At 37.5% G+C, this 22,441-nt stretch overlaps 1 protein-coding gene across 3 annotated transcripts in view; it reads right to left on the reverse strand.

Annotated features, from left to right (window-relative positions):
• Window positions 1-4,761: 4,761 nt before the first annotated feature.
• LOC106867200 (CD9 antigen) overlaps window positions 4,762-22,441 on the reverse strand; it is an 84,318-nt gene continuing 66,638 nt past the window's right edge. For 2 of the 3 annotated variants that reach the window (XM_089348519.1, XM_014912007.3), the window contains exons 2-8: window positions 20,890-20,968; window positions 20,572-20,799; window positions 17,200-17,274; window positions 15,327-15,419; window positions 13,178-13,243; window positions 11,357-11,449; window positions 4,762-7,293 (exon numbers count right to left, since the gene is read on the reverse strand). In XM_089348519.1, the coding sequence (XP_089204645.1) occupies window positions 7,231-7,293; window positions 11,357-11,449; window positions 13,178-13,243; window positions 15,327-15,419; window positions 17,200-17,274; window positions 20,572-20,799; window positions 20,890-20,955 (684 nt within the window). In that variant the 5' untranslated portion in view covers window positions 20,956-20,968 and the 3' untranslated portion in view covers window positions 4,762-7,230. Of the gene's footprint in view, window positions 11,450-13,177; window positions 13,244-15,326; window positions 15,420-17,199; window positions 17,275-20,571; window positions 20,800-20,889; window positions 20,969-22,441 lie in introns of all 3 variants that reach the window. The other variant, XM_089348520.1, reaches the window with a different exon arrangement.

The following is a 22,441-nucleotide window of genomic DNA, read 5'->3' on the forward strand; positions in this document are numbered from 1 at the left end:
TTTTTTACATGAAATAAATTCGAATACAAAAATATTTTTCTGTTCTATAACACAAAATAGATAAGTATACGAAGTTTGAAAGTCTTTCGGTACCAAAAACACTACGTAAAACATTAATGAAAAATGTGGCCCCCGTTTTAAAATAGATCCATGATTTTTAATAATTTTTACACTACAAACTGTTTACTACGCTCCTTTCCTTTGATAGGATAAATGTTTAATGATTTTTAATGTATTTCATACTACCAACAGTTGGTAGATATCATACCATAGTAGAAAATTAATAGTAGATATACTGTAGTAGAATGTACGTCAAACTGAATAGATCCGGTCTCAAATAGCAAAGTAGCACCCTTCATTCTTCCTTTTTGTGTTCCAGCTCAAAGGCTGTGGCCATACCGGAGTCACATGTTTAAAATTTTCGCGGGTTACATTGTCGACCACACACAAATCATCGAGGCTTATAACTCTAGCTCTGTAATGAAACAACAGTCCCAAACAGACGAGTTCTCCTTGCAATGGATGAACAGTGTATACCTTAAAGATAGTATACCTCCAGTCCGAAGTAGTAAGAGAATTTGATGCAGATCAAACTGCCTGAATCATCCTCATATAATTACAGTAATACCTCGATTATCGCGGGTGTTACGTTCTAAAAACTCCCGCCATAGGTGAAAAGTCCGCGAAGTAGAAACAGTACTGTACTGTATATTTTTATTTTATTTTTACAATCTGTATATATTTATTTTATTATAAATGCAAAACACCACGAAAGAATCGACGTAAGCTTAAATAATAAACCACGATTTTCAAACAGGTGGCAGCCACATCTACAAGATTTCAAATGTGGAGTTTGGGGAAACTTAATGGCCCATGTGAGCACATTTAAATTTCAGGAAAGGTTTATCTCATTATCATTTTTCTTAATATTATGGAAAACATCCACAACACTTGGCAAAAAATGACGAATTTGTCTCCGTCGAACTTCCTAATCGAAATAATACACATAAAGTTGATCTGGTAATGAAACACACGATACATGAACCTTGTGGAGAATAGAAATCAACTTCTATTTCTATGTTAAATGCAGCAAGAATTACCCACGTCGTTCCGATTGTTTTCCACTTTGATGTCAATGAAGTCCTACTGAAGGAGATCATATTGCTACTGTGTGAGTTGGAAACGGACATCGAGGTGGACACTGGATACTTATTTCCCGGTAATGTTATAATACTTAATTTCATTAAAACTTTTAGCACTATTAAATTAGCCTCATTTTTGATATTTTCACTGTCATTAATCATAAGTATGATAATACTTTTGTCGTAACTTTTAATTTTTTTGATAAAAATAAATGAGTATTGTATATGCACGGACTCGAGCTTCTGGGTACGCAGTATTGTATATGCTTTCTTTTTTCATAACAGTATGCCTACTTTTGCACCACCCTGTATTATCCAGCTTAAAGGCGGCGCGCTGGCAGAACCGTTAGCACGCCGGACGAAATGCTTAGCGGCATTTTGTCCGTTTTTACGTTGTGTGTTCAAATGCCTGTTACTCTTTCGGCGGTCGATAAAATAGATACCTGCTGAACACTGTGGGTCAATGTAATCGACTTACCTCTACCCTAAAAATTGTTCGCCTTCTGCCAAAATTTGAAACCAGTATATCGTCTACCAGAGAAAAAAAACTTGGACACATCATGTGGTCATGGGCTTCATGAGAATTGCTAAATATCTGAAACCTTTGCCGATTGTTCTCTGCTTGGAAATTGGCTTAACGACATTCTGTCAGCCTGATGAGTGCATCGGGTACCAATACAGCAGCCTCATTGCACGGAGGTAAATTATACCTTCTGGAGTGTTCGACATTCGACTTTTGTCGGCATACAAGCCAACAGGAACACTTTCTGGTATTGTGCTGGCATCAGTTTGAAGAGATAGAGGAATGTTTGCAAAGAAGAGCTGTTAGCTGAAACTATAGCAAAATGAAGCTTAAAGAAAATAACAGCATCGAGATTTTCTCTTCCATTTCTGCAGTGGAGTCTGTGCTGTTGCACGGGTCTGAGACTTGGACATTGGCCAAGAAACTCACTCAGATGGTGGATGGGTGCTACACGATAAAGATAAGGATGGCTCTGAACATTAAACAATATAGACTGAGGGTGAAGAACTCAGAGTTGTACGAGAGCCTCCAGATAGTTAGCCCGAAAATAACAGAAGAGACTGGAGTTAGCTGGACATGCTCACCATCATTCAGAGTTGATACTTCACTCTGTGCTCCCTGTGGAAGTCCCTACACGGACACACTAGAAGATGGTGACCGAGGATGACACATGTTGATGCCCTAAGGACAGACACAGGTCTCTGGGAGACGCAGGACATAGCAGTGATGATGAGGGACAATGACTGCTGGAGAGAACTCTCAGGAATTTTTTTTCCTTTTTTATCTGCAGCCATTCTCAGACAATGGTTTGTCAAATTTGTGCTTCAGAAATATAGACGTTTTCAGACAGGATGGTGCATCTTGTAACAATATTTCCTGGTGCTCTAAAAAATTGTTTTAAAGAACTCCGTGAATTGAGAGGCCTTGAGCAACTGTGACATAAAACTGGTGGCTCTGAATGTTTTTCTCCTGAAGTATTTTGTATCTGTTGAATCAAATATGATTGCTGAAGTTCATCAGATAAATCTGGAAGTTTTTCAATATGGATTGAACTAGATTTGTATTAAATACCAAAATCAAATTCGGCCACTATTGCTCCAGTTCACTCTTCCATGAACATTACAATAATGGGTGGAGGCGTAATGGCCCAGTGGTTAGGGCAGCAGACTCGCGGCTTTGATTACCAGACCGGGCGTTGTGAGTGTTTATTGAGTGAAAACACCTAAAGCTCCACGAGGCTCCGGCAGGGGATGGTGGCGAACCCTGCTGTACTCCTTCACCACAACTTTCTCTCACTCTTACTTCCTGTTTCTGTTGTACCTGCATCTCAAAGGGTCAGCCTTGTCACACTGTGTCACGCTGAATATCCCCGAGAACTACGTTAAGGGTACACGTGTCTGTGGAGTGCTCAGCCAGTTGCACGTTAACTTCACGAGCAGGCTGTTCCGTTGATCGGATCAACTGGAACCCTCAACGTCGTAAGCGACGGAGTGTCAACAACAACAATAATGGTACCTCATGTTAATGTAACTATGGCTGATTGACACAGATACTTCTAGCATTGAATCTATGTCATAATGTCTTGTAATATTCAACATTGTTTTGACAATTCTATTCTGAACCATCATCGGTTGCTGTCGTTATTGAGGAAGTCACTGGTGTTTCTGACAAAGCTGTTTACCACCTTGTTTTAGAATTTATTTATTTTGTTCGTGAAAAATTAGTTGTGATGCTGTGTTGTTCTACATTTTGTATCAACTTCCATTCTTGCTGCTCTTCAGAAAGTTGTACTCATGCTAATCCATGTTTTGAAGTATTTGGAACCAAAATGCATTCTCTTTGCTCTTATGAAAACTATTCTCATCTTCATCTCCATGGAGCTGCAGTCACTTGTCTTTTGGTTTTCTCTTTCTGTTTCATTGAGTCTCCGTCTCCTTGCTGCTTCTCTGTGACACATTTCTCATAGCTTATTCATATTTGATCATTTATTGAATATGCTTAAAGAAACAGTAATTTCACTAAATACAAAATCGTGAAATCTAAGTTAACCCCTTGTTTTGCATGTCCTGGTCACACTTCACATTAGAACTATTTCTTAAAATACTATTTCATGAACAGTTGTTGGCGGTGGCGTTTAATCGTCTGTCCGATAATTTTGATTTCTTCTTGACTCCTTCTTCTCCCCTGTCCGTGTTTATGCCTCTGATGATTAACGAGGCTGATTCTTGCATGGAAACATCTGTTGCAAAGTTCACAAGAGATCCGTAATGGAGGCTTTCGTTGTTGCAGCCTCCATTTTCTTTCTTGTCATTTCTCTGTCATTCAGCTTCAAAATGATGTGTCACAGTGGAGCTGAAAAGATGCCAGCTGGGCCGGTCCTCAGCTTCAGTGCCCCAGGCTTTCATAGATAGTAAATCAGTTCTTAAACAATTTTTTTCTCCAGCCACTGTTGTGTGGTGCTCAGTTTCTAATAACAAAAAAAAACTCACCCACAAGGCATTGGATCAGCCCAGGGCTTTAATACAAGACACTTGGCCAAAGTGACACAGTGGGACTGAACCTAAAGCCATATAGTTGCAAAGCAAGCATTTGAACCACACAGCCATTTTCCTTTTTGTTTTATTTGGTCAAAATTTCTAAACTCTGGGTAGAGGGACATTAACGAGGTTGTGAATAGCAATGACAGGACTTTAACAGACCTAGCTGATTAATTGGTTGACTGAGCAATTAATCAGACAGTTAATTAGCTAAATGATTAACTAATCAATTAATAATAGAAGTGAAATATAACCTGTGTGTGTTACTAGTATTGGCTTAATGACCCTCCCAAGATACAACAAAATCTGTTCCAACACAAGATTTTGCATCAGTAATCTTGCAAACCAAATACAAAAACTAAATATCCAAATTTGAAGAACAGTGCCAAAACACGATCCATTGAACAGCAGAATGCAAGAATGTAGCGACGTTTCCAAAGATAGATTAATGTGAAAAATTAAGTAATTCACTGCACCTGACTAAACTTGTTCTTCAGTGTAATTTATTCGAAATTGGTGCAGGATTTATTAAAAATGTGTGAATGACAAGAGACAAAAGTTAGGATACAAAAATAATTTATTGGATTTGCAAATACAATCATTATTATAGATATTTAAGAAAGTCTAGAATGCTAAGAGATTGAAGGCAGTATATTAATATATGTAAGCTATCAAATATTGTCAAATTAAACTTGCAGTTATTTAAGAAGAAAAAGAATGTTAAGCTTATACATAAATTTGTCATGAAATCATTAAAAATAATTCAAAGAACCCAAGAAGTCTTAGAGACCAATTTTAATAATGATTAAAAGCTTAAAGACTTAGATAAGAAGCTACTATCTCCAAACCTTTAAAGAAACACCAAGAATCCTGAAAAATTGCCCAATGGGTTTACTTAGAATAATAAAAATTGTGCCATAAAAAACACAAAAACTGTCCGGAGTAACATTCAGATATTCTGTCAAAATTTTAAAAACCAATTATTAAAATTAGTACAAGCTTGTTCCTAGTTCAAATCTATTTGAAACCATAAATCTATTTGCTGTATTTTGCCATGGTGAAAATTTTTCGCTGTAGACAAAACGGTGTAAATAAACCAAGTCAGCTCACAGCATCACTTTTATCAGATTGTTGGATGCATACATTTTGGAGTGGTTATTTCCTCTTGTCAGTTCCCAGCAACTGCATTTCTGGTCTCTGTCGCTGTAGAGAAGATAACCACTCCGAAATGCATGCATCCCAAAGTCTGGTCAGGTGATGCTGCAAACTGACTCACTGTACTCACACCTATTTGTGTGTAGAGAGAAATTTTCTCCATGGCAAAAACACAGTGAATGGCTTTTTTTTTACAGGTTTATGCTTCAAACAGATCTGAACTGGTAACAAGTTTATATTTATACACCTCTCTGCTTAGCGGTGTTGCCCTGTATCTTAATTAAAATTATAGGTTTGTGTTTCTAGTATTGCTTATAACACAAAATATCAACAGTAATAAACAATAACAATAAAATGAGTGCCAGGGACTGTACCTTTTAATATCTATTTCAGACCAGTTATTTTTTAATTCAAAACAAAAGTGAATAATTAATCATTACATTTGACAAACTAATCTAGAGGCTAAGGGTTTCAAACCTTGGTTGACTAGTTTGGTTTCATAAAGGACCACTGAGAGCCATTGATTGACAAGTATGCTTTCAATAACAGAGACCAACACTATCTACAAGTTAACAACTTCGGTTCTACACAAGATTCTTCATAGCTTGTTATCAGGCAAACATCCCAGGGTTGATCTTGTATAGCTGGCATAACATTACTTTAAAGCATATCTGCAAAAATGTATATATTTTCTGCTTCTAAAAGATGTCAAATGCTGAAAAGTCTTAAAAGTTGAATTGACAAATTCTAACCTGTTTAAAATACTTCCTTTACCTGGTTTTTTTGAGGGTGGTGGTGACAATCCGATAATTTAATAAAATCTTAAAGATCCCTTTTATAAATGATGTTCCAATTACCTTTCAACTATGAAAAAATATTGTTCTAGCTACAGATTCTGTTAAGCATTTCAATGGCCTTTATTGACATTATTTACATTCAACAGATATTAACACTTTCAGCTGATATACCCTCGGCTGGAGGGTATATCAGCCAAAATGTTGTGTTAACAACAAACAAGATGAGGACAAATATCCGTCAAATGTAAATAATTCCTCATCTCTTAAATATAGAACTGTATTTCAATGGCCATTAGGTGTTCTACTAACACCACAGATTCTGTGGAATGTAAATTCTAAATAACATAGGTGAGAAAATAAAATTTATCTTTGTCTAAATTTGGTAAAACTTTTATACTATAAAAAAATTCAAAGAAACAGAAGGATATTTTAGTTATTATTTTAGATGTCTCTACTTCAAATATCAGAAATCTAATAGTCATGTGATCAGGGCATATTTTCAAAATCGGAAAAAAGAAACAAAAGTAACCAAGTCAACAATTTTAATAGCAAGAGTAAAAAGTAAAATATTGATGTAAACCAGTTTTTAAAGCTTTTTTTAAAAATTTTTTTAGGTCAAATGGGCCTTTTACGATAAGTTGTATTCCCAGCAGCCTTTGAAATGAATTTTAGCAAAAGACCCAAAGCAGGAATGTGATGAAGACAAAACACTAAATCCTTGGGTTTACAACAAACTGTGCTTAAGTAAACAATAAAAGAGAGATAAATAAAGCAACAATAGCTTGAGCAAGTTTATTAAAGTATCAAGAGTGAAAAGAATAATGTGTAACATATTGAAAGACTGATGACATTAAACTCAAACTGCACATGGTCCTAATTACATTTATAGATTTTTTTTTTTTAATTAAGTGAAATTAGTCTTTTTGAAGTACAGAAACAGATATTAAGAAATTCATAGGTTTGACAAAAATATGCATCAAATATGATAAAACAAAAATGCGAGTAATTAGAATACAAGTGTTTATATGAAGGAAAAATAATTAGCTTTCAAATGTTCAGTCATTATGAGAAGATATCTATGAAAGCGTTTCTCCTCTTTTGGAAGTGCAAAGGCAGCAGGCGAAGACAATGAGAAACAACTGAAATAGAAACGAAAATAAACAGGTGAACATACAAGCATCTCGTTAGACAAGCATCAACGTAAAAATAACAGGTGAAAACACAAGTCTCAGGATTAAATTCACAGAGTTGAATATATATAGTTATCGAGGTTAATAATAGATGCTATCAATACATAGGCAGTGATACATGCTCATGTATTATTTATTAAAAAAAAAAAAAAAAGAGTGGGGAAGGAAACTGCACGTATAATACATAACTTAGAAGCAGCGCTATGGATGTGCCCGCACACATGAGCTTGAGACATGGCTGCCTTCATGCACTTCTCATGAGGAATTCTGGAAGAAGCTTTCTGAGACTAGTGCAGAAATGCTTCTGGGGGGTGGTGGGGAAGAAACAGAAAACCGTTGGAAAATCGATTATAGCAGTGACTCGATCAATTCCTAGGGGTATCTAAAGAAAGAATTTTCATATTCTGAAATATTATATTAGACTATGGATGGTTAAATTATAACAGTTATTATAGTCCATTGTTGTTATTATAGTGCATTTTTGTGACATTCAAAACACATTATATTTTACAAACAATACACAATGCTTCAAGCAAACTACAATACTCTCCTATAGGTATCAAAGTAAATGCATAGAGCTTATAGCATCCAAAGATGCCAGAAGATAACATTTTCAGAGCTTGTACTAAAGTGGTGCCCAGCCGAAACATCAGTAAAGTCTGAACAAAGCTACCAAACCATATCATTCTTACTATTGCAGTTCTTTTCAACAAATTCAACAAAAACAATAAAAATATTTAACAAAAACATCTTCGCCTGACTGGCCTTCGTGCGGGTGACACGTAAAAGCACCCACTACACTCTCTGAGTGGTTGGCGTTAGGAAGGGCATCCAGCTGTAGAAACTCTGCCAAATCAGACTGGAGCCTGGTGTTGCCATCCGGTTTCACCAGTCCTCAGTCAAATCGTCCAACCCATGCTAGCATGGAAAGTGGACGTTAAACGATGATGATGATGATCTTTAAATGACGGTCTGACCGTTTGCCAAGTAAATAGAAAGCAGTAATTGAAGTAGATAGTGAATATGCTCCAGAATAATCATCTAAAGATGTTTTTGTTACGTCATTATTGTTTTTGTTTGAAAAAAAAAGCCACAATAATTGTGCACCAACTCAATACGAAATACCAACAAATTATAAATGAAATCAATGGTTAGTGTCTGTGTTACATCATCTTGGTGTACATTTATCACAGTCTCTAGCAAAAGTCAGCAAGACGGATCTAATTTGATCAACGTTATGTTGCATCAAGTCAAAATTTTTGCAATATTTTCTTAACTTACTCTTTTACTTGTTTCAGACATTTGACTGCGGCCATACTGGAGCACCGCCTTTAGTCAAGCAAATCAACCCCAGGACTTATTCTTTGGAAGCCTAGTACTTATTCTATCGGTCTCTCTTGCGAAACCGCTAAGTTACGGGGACGTAAACACACCAGCATCGGTTGTCAAGTGATGTTGGGGTGGACAAACACAGACACACAAACATATACATACACACATATATATATATATATATATATATATATACGATGGGCTTCTTTCAGTTTCCATCTACCAAATCCACTCACAAGGCTTTGGTCGGCCTGAGGCTATAGTAGAAGACACTTGCCCAAGGTGTCACGCAGTGGGACTGAACCCAGAACCATGTGGTTGGTAAGCAAGCTACTTACCACACAGCCACTCCTTTACTTTATTTGTCAAGTTACAACAAAAGCAGTCTACCATTCAAAGTAGAAACCATCATGTTGCACCATCTGAAGCCACCTTTCTGCCAGTTCTTTGGTTCCATGCCGATATCAGTTCTTGTCCCTCGAGGCCAAGTATTCCATTCACTGAAGCCTCCACCTCTTCCAGCTCCATGAAGCATCACAAACACAGGAAAGAAGCTTCAGTGAAGGAGTTCTTCACCTCTAAGAACTGGCAGGAAGGCAGCTTCAGATGATGTAACACAATGGCCTCCACTTTGAATGCTCAACTGCTTTTGGTCTAACTTGACAAATAAAACAAAAGTTACTCAACACAATAAAAATTAAATTTGGTCTCGTTGCAATTAGATAAACTTTATTGATAATACATAGGCGTAGGAGTGGCTGTGTGGTAAGTAACTTGCTTACCAACCACATGGTCCCGGGTTCAGTCCCAATGCGTGCCATCTTGGGCGAGTGTCTTCTACTATAGCCTCGGGCCGACCAAAGCCTTGTGAGTGGATTTGGTAGACGGAAACTGAAAGAAGCCCGTCGTATATATGTATGTGTTTGTGTTTGTCCCCCCAACATCGCTTGACAACCAATGCTGGTGTGTTTATGTCCCCATAACTTAGCAGTTCAGCAAAAAGAGACCGATAGAATAAGTACTAGGCTTACAAAGAATAAGTCCTGGGGTCGATTTGCTCGACTAAAGGTGGTGCTCCAGCATGGCCACAGTCAAAAGACTGAAACAAGTAAAAGAGTAAAAGAATACAAATTTTTCTACCAAAATATTGGACACAGAAAAAAAAAAAAAAAAAAAGACTAAAACCTTGAACAGCAGCATATAAACCTTGTAAAGTTAATATATAACATATAATAATAGAATATGTGGTCACCATAGCAATGGCTGGACTTCCTCTTCTGAACCCTAAAAAGAACTTCAGCTTCCCATTTTTGATTCTCTATTGAACTCACCAGGATTCCTCAATGGACCACTAGTCCACATCAGACTGGATCAAGGCGTAAAATGAGGGAAAGAAGGCATTTCACTGACAAATGCAGATTTATTATCTCTAGCCACATGGATATAAATGTCTCTTCTGTGTGTTTTCTAGCTAAAGTCTGGATGGAAACAGTGTATCTCTGCCCAGGTACTCTCCACTCACTGGAATTCTGTCAACCAAATTCTGTCAACCAAATTCACTCAAACAGCATTTGTTCACTGGGGTTATAGATGAAGACACTTGCTCAAGGTGCAATGAAAAGAGACTAAACTGAAAACCACACGGCTGGGAAGCAAACTTCTTAACCACACAGCATCATCATCATTTAACATCCGTTTTCCATACTGGCAGGAGTTGGACAGTTTGACTAGAACAACACCAGGTTCCAGTCTGATGTGGCTTGGTTTCTACAGCTGGATGCCCTTCCTAATGCCAACCACTTTACAGTGTGTACTGGGTGCCTTTAATGTTGTGCCATGCAAGTGTTTTCACTTGGCACCAACACAGGACTCATGAAGATCAATCCTTTTCACCTGGGGGAGCAGCCTTAACAATTCTGCTGTGGTAGAAGGGTCTTCTTGAATACTTTACTGCAATGCTTGCCAATGTGTGTGTGTGTGTAACAAATGAGAGAAAAAGAAAATACAATTCACGAGATCCTTTATTAACAATTGTTTCAACACATCTTGCATTAGTCTCTCACAGGTGTATCATCATTATCATCATCCAGTGTTTTAAATCAGGGTTTTGTCTCTGTTAACGGAGGTGGTCGGATCTACTTCAATGCCATAGCAACCGCCCTCACACCATCTCGCCCTTTTTGGGCATCCTCCCTCCTCAAGCCAACCCTCCCAATTTCCTCCTCCACCTGTCACCTCCATATGTTCCTCGGTCTATCTCGCTTCAGTTACCTCCAACTCAAGCACCCTCCTCAGAACAAGCTCCTCATCCCTCCTCAACACTTGCCTGTACCACTGCACTCCATTTACCTTTGCCAGCCGTTCCACAGAATCCTCCATCCCCAGCATCCCCATCAAGTCCTCAGTCCTCCTCTCATCAAACAGCCTCACCCCACACATTTCTCTCACCATTGCTCTCTCAATCCTTCTCAAAATTGCCATCTCTCTCTCTCCCTCAAAACACCCAACTCTAAAATACTTATATACGAATAGGGTGCAATGGGTAAATTGTTACCATTTTATATTTTCAATTCACACATTGTTTTTGATTTTGTCAACTACACAGCATAGTAGGGTTAGTTGGGCACTGTCTGTGAAAAAAAGAGCTTGGTAATTAAGAAATTCAAAAGTGAGAACATACCTGCACCAGAATAATAGCGATGGCAATGCCAATGGCTGCTGGGAGATTCTTACTAATACTTTCTTTAACTTTTGTATAACAGCCTGGCCAACTCTGAAGATATAAATTTATTATTATTAGAGACAGAAGCAACAACATCAAGCTGCTTGTAATAATATTCTCAGCTGCTTTTCTTGAAATATTTACTAATCTATTTACACAGCTAAAACAACATTTAATAATCAACTTATGATAGAAATTCAAAAATATTCTCTCTTTGTTCTAATATTGGTTTCAGATTTTGGAACCAAAATTAGAATTCAGCAGTTAAAGAGTTATAGTTAAATATTCCTTTCTACACAGCATGAAACTTTGGGGGAGGGAGGCAGTTGGCTACATCGACCCCAGTGCGTAACTGGTACTCATTTAATCAAGCCTGAAAGGATGAAAAGCAAAGTCAACCTCGGCAGAATTTGATCTCAGAACATAACAGCAGACAAAATACCACGAAGCATTTCACTTGGTGGGCTAACGATTCTGCCAGCTCGCCACCTTTTAATAATAATAATAATAATCCTTTCTACTGGAAGCACAAGGCCTCAAATTTGGGGGAAGGGATTAAGTCGATTACATCGACCCCAGTGCATAACTGGTACTTATTTAATTGACCCTGAAAGGATGAGAGGCAAATTCGACCTTGGCGGAATTTGAACTCAGAACATAAAGGAAGGACAAAAATGCTGCTAAGCATTTTGCCCAACATGCTAACAATTCTGCCAGCTCACTGAGCAATCTAATGCTCTGATGAATGTTAGGTTAAATTTCAAGGAAGGGGTAAATTGATTTTACCAAGCCAAGTGCTCAACTGTTATTTTATTGATATCAAAAAAATGCAAGACAAAAATCAACCTCGGCAGAATTTGAACTCAGCATATAAAGACAAACGAAATGCCATTTAGCATTTGCCCAGCATTTTAACGATTCTGCCAGCTCACCAACTCACTTTATTCTGATATCAGACACAGAAATGGTTGAATGATTAACAAGCTTACTGTTTTCCAACAATGTGTTTCTAGGTTCAATCCCATGGCACAGAACCTGGGGCAAGTATTTTCTGAACAGCGTTAACTTCAACAATTTGATTTGGGGGTTTCAATTGGAAGAGAAAAACGGTGCAGACATCAGTCACATGTGTGTATTTCACCAGTATATAAAGATTTGTGCATTTAAACAGAAATACGTTGCATTTATTCTGTCACTTGCCATCAGAAATGCAGCAAACCAGTGATTGGCAACCTAAATGTAGGCATCACTGACTACATACTGTTTAACGTCTGCCTTCCATGCTAGCATGGGTGGGACAGTTTCACAAGAGCCAGCCAGGCAGACACCTGCACCAGACTTCTGTGTCTGTTTTGGTAAGGGTTTTTACAGCTGGATGCCCTTCCTAACACCAACCACTCTGCAGAGTGGGCTTAGTGCTTTTTATATAGCGCAAGCACAGGCGAGGTGAGTAGTGCTTTTTATGTGGCACAAGCACAGGGAGTAGTACTTTTTATGTGACACAGGCAAAAAACTTATAAAAATTAGCTGAAACAGGAATATATCAACAACAATCCTTATGTATAGAGTTCAAAGTATTACAGCCAGGAAGAAAAAGTACCAGTAACATGGATGATTTAACTATAAAATCTGATAAATTTATCATTTTGTACTGAGATGGTTGTCTTTTAAATAACATCCTCACAAATTGGGTTTCTTAAAATAATATCAAAATTATTTTCACTTCTTCATAATGGTGTAAACTTAAATTTTCTGTAAATTTTCCAAAAACAATCTTACCTTATTCTTGCAAACAAAATTGTATTTATCTACGTCACTCGGCTTCTCAATACCACAACACTCGTTCTGGAAAAAGAAAAAAAATCAAAGACTCAAACATACATTGATTATATATGCCTATATTTTTATAGATTTTCCTCTATTCAGCTATGTCTACTCATTGATCTATCTCTGCATCTATCTAGATGTATGTATAAATTCATGTATCTACATCTCTATATTTCGCCACACAACACACACATATTTGTCAATCAAATTATTACATTATTCTAATAGGTCTAAAGATTTAGACCTATTGTTGAATTTTTTAAATATTAATCCATCTTAAAGTAAATCATGCACATAGCACATTTATGAATGTAAATGAGAAACCAGTTGTGAACTGTAAACTCCATCAGCCATTAATAACGGAATATGATGAATTGTACTAACAGAATTGCTTTCAAAGCAGTCATCAACATCTAACCCTGGACAGCTACTAACCTATTGGTGTATTTATAGACATTTTAGTATTAATATACAAGGTGCTGTGGGTAAATTGTTGTCATTTTAGGTTTTTAATTGTATGCATGTGCATTGTTTGTTTTACATTTTGTCAACTACACAGTATAGTAGGGTGAGTTGGGCACTGTCTGTAAAAAACAACAACATCACCATGACACAATTCACTCTGCCAGAAATTTGGAAATGACATGCTGTACTGCTTGGCATATGTGCTGGAAGCTCCAATACAAACATTTCCGAGTGATTAGGTGTCAACCTGAGGACATGCACTGAGAGTGATAAAAATCAAACAGCCAGTCAACATCATAGTGTTTGGAGTGATCACTAGTGATGGCAACGTTATGCCTCCATTCATCTCCCCACACAGCCTCAGACTCAACATGGAGGCCTACATCAAGTATGTGGAGGAGGCAGTGCTGCTCTGGGTCAAGAGGGTGGCTGCTGGAAAACCCTATGTCTGGCAACAGGACTCTGCACCATGCCTTACAAGCAGGAGAACCTACTCATGGCTGTCAATGTCTGCGACCACATCGACCCTAACATCTGGCCACCTAAGTCCTCAGACTACAACCCCATTGATTATTTTGTGTAGGGCGCAGTTGAGCAAGAGACCAACAAAAATCCTTGTAACACCAAAGATAAACTAAAGGCGAGAATTATGGCAGCATTCACCACCTTAAACAAGGATACCATCCAGAAGAGTTGCAGGAGATTCCGAAGTTGTCTGGAGGGCGTGGTTGAAGCCAATGGCGATTTTATTGAATAAATTTACTCCTTGGTATTTTAAGATATTTTTATGTAATTTAGGTAAATATATCTGTTAAAATGAGATGTCAGTGTCATTTTCATCTTAGCCTAATTTAGATGACAGTTTATTCACCACACCCTGTATATACAAATGAACCACAAGGCCTGAAATTTTGAGGGAAGTGGAGGACAGTTGATTAGATTAACCCCAGTATACAACTGGTACTTAATTTATCAACACCAAAAGGATGAAAGACAAAGTCAACTTTGGTGGAATTTGAGCTCAGAACATAAAGACATGCTAACCTTTTTGCCAGTTCACCACCTTAATGACCCATATATTGATAAACATTCTAACTCAGTAATTTGAGTGAAATTCATAACATCATTAAGACAGTATGTTCATTAAGGTTCCTAATTAGCATTAAACCAACAGAAATCAGTAAATATTGCTTTCAAATTTTGGCACAAGGCCAGCAATTTCGAAGGAGAGAGAAAGTGGATTACATTGAACCCTAGTGTTCAACTGGTACTTAGTTTATCAACCCCCAAAAGGATGAAAGGTAAAGTCGACCTCAGCCAAATTTGAACCAGAAGAGATGAACAAAATGTTGCTAAACATTTTGCCCAGAGTGGTAACAATTTTACTAACTTACTGCCTTGAAATCTGTAACCTGTAAATAATAAACTAATTTTTCCACAAGGCCAAAGTATATTTACTCAGAGACAAAGGAGTGCGTTAGGTTAAAATATGTTTACTTGACATAAATCTGAACTGGTAAATATTAACAAGTTCCATATTTGCAATGTTTAGAAACATTTTTTTTTTTTTAGGTTAGAAAGTTATCAAACCAGCAACAATTCTATCGTACAACAACAAAGTTTAACTTCTACTCACCTCATTGAAGAGTCTTTCAACAATTTCCTTTTGTTCTTTGGATTTTGACTTATCAAACAGTTTTTGTAGAGACTCCTTAATTGTCTCCTCAAACTAGAATGGAAGAAGTTTAGAAATATGTTCAATATATTTTCAATATTTAATAACAGCTAATTAAAATTGTAGCCATGCACACACACAGGCGTATCCTCCGTATCCTCTCAGGTGAGAGGTCCTAGTCAAGTGGGCTGATGAGTTCTGGTGCTACATGAAAGCACCCATGCAGCTGGCAACTTGTAAAAGCACCTGTAAAAGCACCCAGTACACTTTGAAAAGTGGTCAGTGTTAGGAAGAGCATCCAACAGTAGAATTCATGCCAAAACAGACAAAATGGAGCCAAAGCAGCTCTCCAACTGGTCAGGTCCAGTCAAATTGGTCAACCCATACCAGGATGGAAAATAGATGTTAATTCTTGATAAAAGAGACAAGAAAAACAAAAAAAAATACTTCGTTTATTCCAACTATTTAGTATTTAAACTGACCACATTCAACCCAAATATTCTACTTGTTTATGTTCAAACCAGCCAGATCTGACCTTTTACACCTAGCCTACATTGCCGTGGCTATGTGGTAAGTCACTTGCTTACAAACCACATGGTTCCAGGTTCAGTCCCACTGCACCTGGAACTTGGGCAAGTGTCTTCTACTGTAGCCTCGGGCTGACCAAAGGCTTGTGAGTGGATTTGGTAGACAGAAAGTGAAAGAAGCCCATCGTATATGTATAATATATATATATGTGTGTGTGCTTGTGTGTCTGTGTTTGTCCCCCTCAACGTTGCTTGACAACTGATGATGGTGTGTTTACGTCCCTGTAACTTAGTGCTTTGGCAAAAGAGAACGATAGAATAAGTACTAGGCTGAAAAGAATAAGTCCTGGGGTCGATTTGCTCGACTAAAGGCGGTGCTCCAGCATGGCCACTGTCAAAATGACTGAAACAAGTAAAAGAATAATCATAATAGAATAATCTGAGTGCTAAAATGGGTAAATGGTTTCAAAAGAAAATTTAATAATACACAGAACTTAAAGGCAGGCAGCAACCAGTTACATGTTTATCTGTGGTATTACTTTAGTATGAAATCAGCCCAAGAATAGATTTTGTCATTTCTATGATATAACATTAAAATAGGAGAAATGGTGCCATGTACAAAATAAAGTGACCCTGGATAAACAGCAGAAAGGGATTCCCAGAAATATGGAACTTGTCATCATCATCATCGGTTAACGTCCGCTTTCCATGCAGGCATGGGTTGGACAGTCTGACTGAGAGCTGGTGAACCAGGAGACTGCACCAGGCTCCAATCTGATTGGGTAATGTTTCTACAGCTGGATGTCCTTCCTAACGCCAACCACTCCGAGAGTGTAGTGGGTGCTTTTTACGTACCATCGGCATGAGAGCCGGTCAGGCAGTACCGGCATTGACCATGCTCAAATGGTGCTTTTTATGTGCCACCTGCATGAGGGCTTGTCAGATGGTACTTTTTTATGTGCCACCTGCATGAGGGCCAGTCAGACGGTACTGGCATCGTACATGCTCAAATGGTACTTTTTACATGCCACCTGCACAGGAGCCAGTCCAACAGCAATGGCAACAACCACGCTCGAATGATGTTTTTTTATGTGCCACTGGCACAGGAGCCAGTCAGGCGACGCTGGTAATGATCATGCTCAAATGGTGCTTTTTACATGCCACTGGCACAGGAGCCAGTCAGCGGCCCTGGCAACAATCACGCTGAAAAAAAAAAAACTGAACATAAAACATGACATGTAATAAACTAAAACTGGATTCATTTTATATCAAAAATATTCAGGTTTTTCTTAAAATATTCCAATTACCTTTGGTCGAGCAACAATGATCATTATGAAGACAGCAACTTGTAGAGTAAGGATAACGGCCATTATTGTACTGTACTGGAAAATAAAAGATATAGGTTCAAATAGTACTGATTGCAATGAGAAAAATGGAAAGAAAAGTTGTAACAAAGACTATGTTGAATAATCCTTTCTACTATAGGCACAAAACCTGAAATTTGGGGGAGGGGAATAGTTGATTATATTGACCCCCAGTGTTTAACTGGTACTTAATTTATCAACCTCAAAAGGATGAATGGCAAAGTCAACCTCAGCAGAATTTGAACTCAGAATGTTGAGTAATAATAATCATTATTATTATTTCAATTTTTTTTTTGTCATAAGGGCAGCTTGGGGGAAATGGGGATGAGTCAATTACATCGCCCCCCCCCCCCAGTATTCAACTGGTACTTATTTTATTGACCCTGAATGGAGTCTGCTACCTCATCACCTAATGATTTCAAATCTGGCACAAATAAAGATATATTTCGAGAGTATTTATATCAAATTCAAGAGAAATTCTTGATTTATTGGAATCATCTCCACCTGCAGAGAAGGCAGAACGGTCATTTAGTATCAACACTTCATGAGAAGTGGAGATAATTTCAGAAAGTAAGAATTCTTCAAAATTGAGATTAAAGAAAATACAATTTGAGAGCCTGAAGAGGACAGTTGTGGACACAGGTTTCTGCTTAACAGGGTTCATCAGCCTAGATGAGATACTTAGATCTATACAAAAGGAGTACATAACACATTTATGCGTGTTTGTGTATGAACCAGCGTCTGCATATGTGCATGTCCCCCACTTCATCTTGACATCTGTGCAAACATCTCAACCTGCCATCATTCATACAAATGGTGTTGTTTGCTTGCAGCCTTCCTTGCAAACATATCAATCCATTAAGGTGCATGTTGTTTAAAGGAGTGGGGTGGGGGGATAATATTACCTTGTATTGGAACAAGGTTGGTTCTCAGAACAGCATCCAGCAGGAGAAAACCCTGATTCAATATTTCCTTGTTTAACCCAGTGATGATCCATGTAAGATTTTATTGATAAAAATTATCTGCATTAAGTTGGCTACACTTCTACAGAATATCTTAATTTTTTTAATTCAGTTCCTAATAATATTCAATTATAAAAATATTATAGGTTTTTGTTTTTTAAAAAAACGACTACGGATATCCAGGAACCAAAGAGAAACAAACCCTTGGTTAAAGCCATACAAACATGGATAAGTCAACAATTAAAACATGGAACACACACAAATACATGTTGCTACATACATCAAGCAAAGTAAATATGTGGTCATCCTTGCATCCAGACATGTCCCCTACATCTCTGTTAGGCTGAAGATTCCTAATCTTACAGTGCTAGTGCTGTGTAAAAATACCTGTACTAGTGCCACATGAAAGGCATCCATACTGGTGCTATGTAAAAGGCATTTGTGCTGATTCCTCATAAAGGGTGCCAGTGCCACATAAAATGGTACCTGTGCCAGTGTCACGTAAAAGGCGCACCCATGCCAGTGCTGCATAAAAGCAACCAGTACACTCTGGAAAGTGGTTAGCATTAGGAAGGGCATCCAGCCATAAGCTGTGTGACTAACTGAAGCAGTTTAGTCATATCGAAGTGCTCCTATCTTGAGAATCTGGGTTTCACGACACCAGAAAAAAGAACAAGCCCAATCATTTCACTTAGAAACCATCAAAGGTACTGTCAAAATATTCATGAAGTTTAGAATGTAATAAGCAGGGCCTCATATCAGTGAGGGGGGCCGGTGCGCATTGATGCCGTCAAGAGGTAGGCCCCAGAACAGCACGCATTCTCTCCTGATGACCCCATACACTTGCTGGCTTCCGGTATGTGGAGTTCTTGACTGGTAGCACTTGCATGTGCGAGTTGTTTGCAAGACATAGGCCTACCCAGATTCTAAAGTTAGAAGGAATGAGCACATAAAAAGAAAAAAAAGCCACCATGACACATACCAAATAATTTTTTATTATGTGAAATATTTCATTAGCTATAATATACTTAATTGTATTTACATTCATTAATTTCATGTTCCAGTAACAATGTCCATTATGTATGAAACTTAAAACTAATGATATAGGTAGCAAAAGAGTTTTTAAAAATTGCCAATTTTGAAAAAAGTAGCAAAGGAGAGCAGTCACTCTCCTTGCTCTCCTTTGAGCTATGCACTTATGTACACATGCAATGAAATCCATGCCTACACCACTGCCTCAGAATCTGCTCACACATCCATACTTAACCCTGTTGATGTGTAAATTCCAATGAAAGAGCCTAGTTTCTAGATTACAAATTAGTTCATTCTCCAAACTTGAAAAATAAAGTAGGGAAATACACACAATACAAACATCTTCAAGAATCTGCCAAGATTCTTGAAGAATCTAAAAATTGATGTTGATGAGCAGATGTGGATTCTTGAAGAAATTTCATTCAGCTTCATAATTCTAATGTATTGAGTACTTCCATAGATGTCACTCTCCTCAGTGGGACCATGTAATTTATATACCCTCGTCTTGAAATCCACTTTTCCATGCTTGTATAGGTCAGACAGAATTAATTGGGGCACATTTCTTACAGCCAGATGCCCTTCCTGTTAACTTTTATCTGTTTCCAAGCAAGGTAATTTTTCTCCAATACGCAGACATGTTTCTCACAGAAGACAAGGAAATGAACATTGTTTATATGATGGTGGTGGTCACACACAAATGATAGGCTTCTTTCAGTTTCTATCTATGAAATCCACTCAGAAGGCTTTGGTTGGCCTGGACTACTACATAGAAGACACTTGCCCAAGGTGTTGTGCAGCAGAACTGAAGCCAAAACCTCAAGGATACACCTATAAGATACGACCAACTGGTTAAATTTACTTCACAACCCTAAAATCCTAGGTTCATTTCCACTGCTTGGCGTTTTGAGCAAATGTTATTTTCTATAGCTTTGGATTGACCCAAACCTCACAAGTGAAACTGAGCAGATGAAAGCTGAAAGAGCTGTAATTGAAAGACGTTTTTTCACGTACACACACAAATTATCACACTAATTCTACCTGAGAAATTAAGTTACGGATAAATATCTATGGAATGCTGAGGCATCTATAAACACCTTACAGGTGCCATATACAAAGAAACGAAAAGTATTTTACTCAGATTTTACAACACATTGGTTGCTACAATTACCAAAATATGATAAATAAATTCCAATCAAAAGACAAATTTGTCGTATTTTTCTGCCTAGAATTTCTTTAACATTCAAACCCCAAACCTATTTTATAAGGAAAAATAATAAAAACTCATCTTCCTGTTTATTTAGAAAGCAGGTAATATACTCACTGTTCCAAGCAAGCAGCTGCTCTCTTTCCATGCTCCAAAGCAACCGAAGAATGCAATAAGTACAACAACAACAGATGCTATTATCAGAACAATGGCACCAGCCTTAATCGTATCGTTACTAAAGCCATCAAGAACATCCTCCATCTGAATTCCGTCAAGCCCCTTCATTATAAGGTCCTTTTTAGCCAGCAAGATACTTCCAAGGGCAACACCAGCAATGCCCAAGATCTGAAAAAAGAAAATCATTGCAGAATTGCAAATTGATCGTCAAGTAAAACAATTTAATGACAATTTTTAAATATGTAAAATTCTACTTACAAAGATGATCAAATTAAAGAAAAAAAGAATATATTTCATACAGTTTTCTGAACATCCAACCGCCATTTTGAATTTGGATCTGAAATATTAAAAGTTTGAATTTTAAAAACAGATTTTCAAGAAAATGTTTACAATAAAATTTCAAAATAGTATTACTGCCACTCTGAAACTGCCTGCTGTTCTTGAAATTTAACAAGAATCTTTAAAAACTCACATTACAAAGGAATTATTTCAGACATATCATGGCATTAGGAAGAGCAACCAGTCATGTAAACCATGCCAAAATTGAAATACTGGAGTCAAATATCTCTGATTCACTAGTTCCTATCTAATCAACCGTTCAACCCAAGTCAAACATAACATTTTATGAATTTTAAAACATAAAAGATACTTCTATGAATGAATTCCAATATTTTAAATCCGGGTTTGTCTCCATTAACTGGAGGTGGTGGCCAGATTTACCTCACTTTTACAGCAACTGCTCTCACACTATCTTGCCCGTTTTTGGCAGTCCTTCCTCCTCAGGCCAACCCTGTCAATCTCCTCCTCCACCTGTCCCCTCCATGTTTTCTTTGATTGACCTCGCTTTCGCGGTTCATTCACTTTAAACTTAGAACTCTCTTTAGAACCTGATCCTTAACACATGTCCATTCCCTTGCCAGCTGCTCCACCGATTCCTCGTCTGATAGTTTCACACTACATATTGCTCTCACCATTATTCTCTTGGTCCTTCTTAAAATTGCCATTTCGCTTCCCCTCAGACACCATGTCTCACTCCCATACAACACTGTAGATCTCATGCAACTCCAATATAAACCTTTCCTCTCATCTTTGAGGAGAACCTTTTCCCATATTATAATTCTATAAAATTAGTTTAACCATTTAGCATTTAAACAATCCATATTCATCCCAATTATTCTACCTGTTGTATGTTGAAAATGGCCAGATCTGGTCTCTCACACTTACCCAACCGCATTGTTCTAAAATAAATATTCACACTGAAATCACAAAGCTACAAGATGATGCATGATTAATTCAAAACTATGTAAATAAATAAGCATTAAATTTGACAGAGAAAGCCAAATGCTAAAGGATTTTTAAAGCAACCCTCACCCTTTAAACACCTAAGCAAAACTAGATTGAACTATTTAATCCCTGTGGAACTGAGTATTACCATTTGGTTGGTAACCGATTTGTTGGGACAGTCACTGACTTACAGAGAATACACCTGTGGCTAACTATCTCTGCCCTGATAGCAGTGAACAGGGATACAGTCCAGGGACCAAGAACACCAGAGGCCTCCACTGCTACAGGCTCAATCATAAACCTGTCAGGGAGCGACCATACCTTAACAAAACCTATCAGAGAATTGAATGAAGTCCATTTAAAATCAAAGAATTTTTCTTCAAGCACTAATAGAAAATTTTAGAGATCAATATGAAATTTTTTGAACAGTCCAAAGTCAATAACAACAAAAAAAACTTCTACATAAATGGAATGATGACATGGTAAATGAGTATTACCATTTCGTTGGTAACTGATGAAGAATTAG

Source organism: Octopus bimaculoides, chromosome 3 (assembly GCF_046866305.1).
Source record: "Octopus bimaculoides isolate indiv1 chromosome 3, ASM4686630v1, whole genome shotgun sequence".
NCBI lineage: Eukaryota > Metazoa > Mollusca > Cephalopoda > Octopoda > Octopodidae > Octopus > Octopus bimaculoides.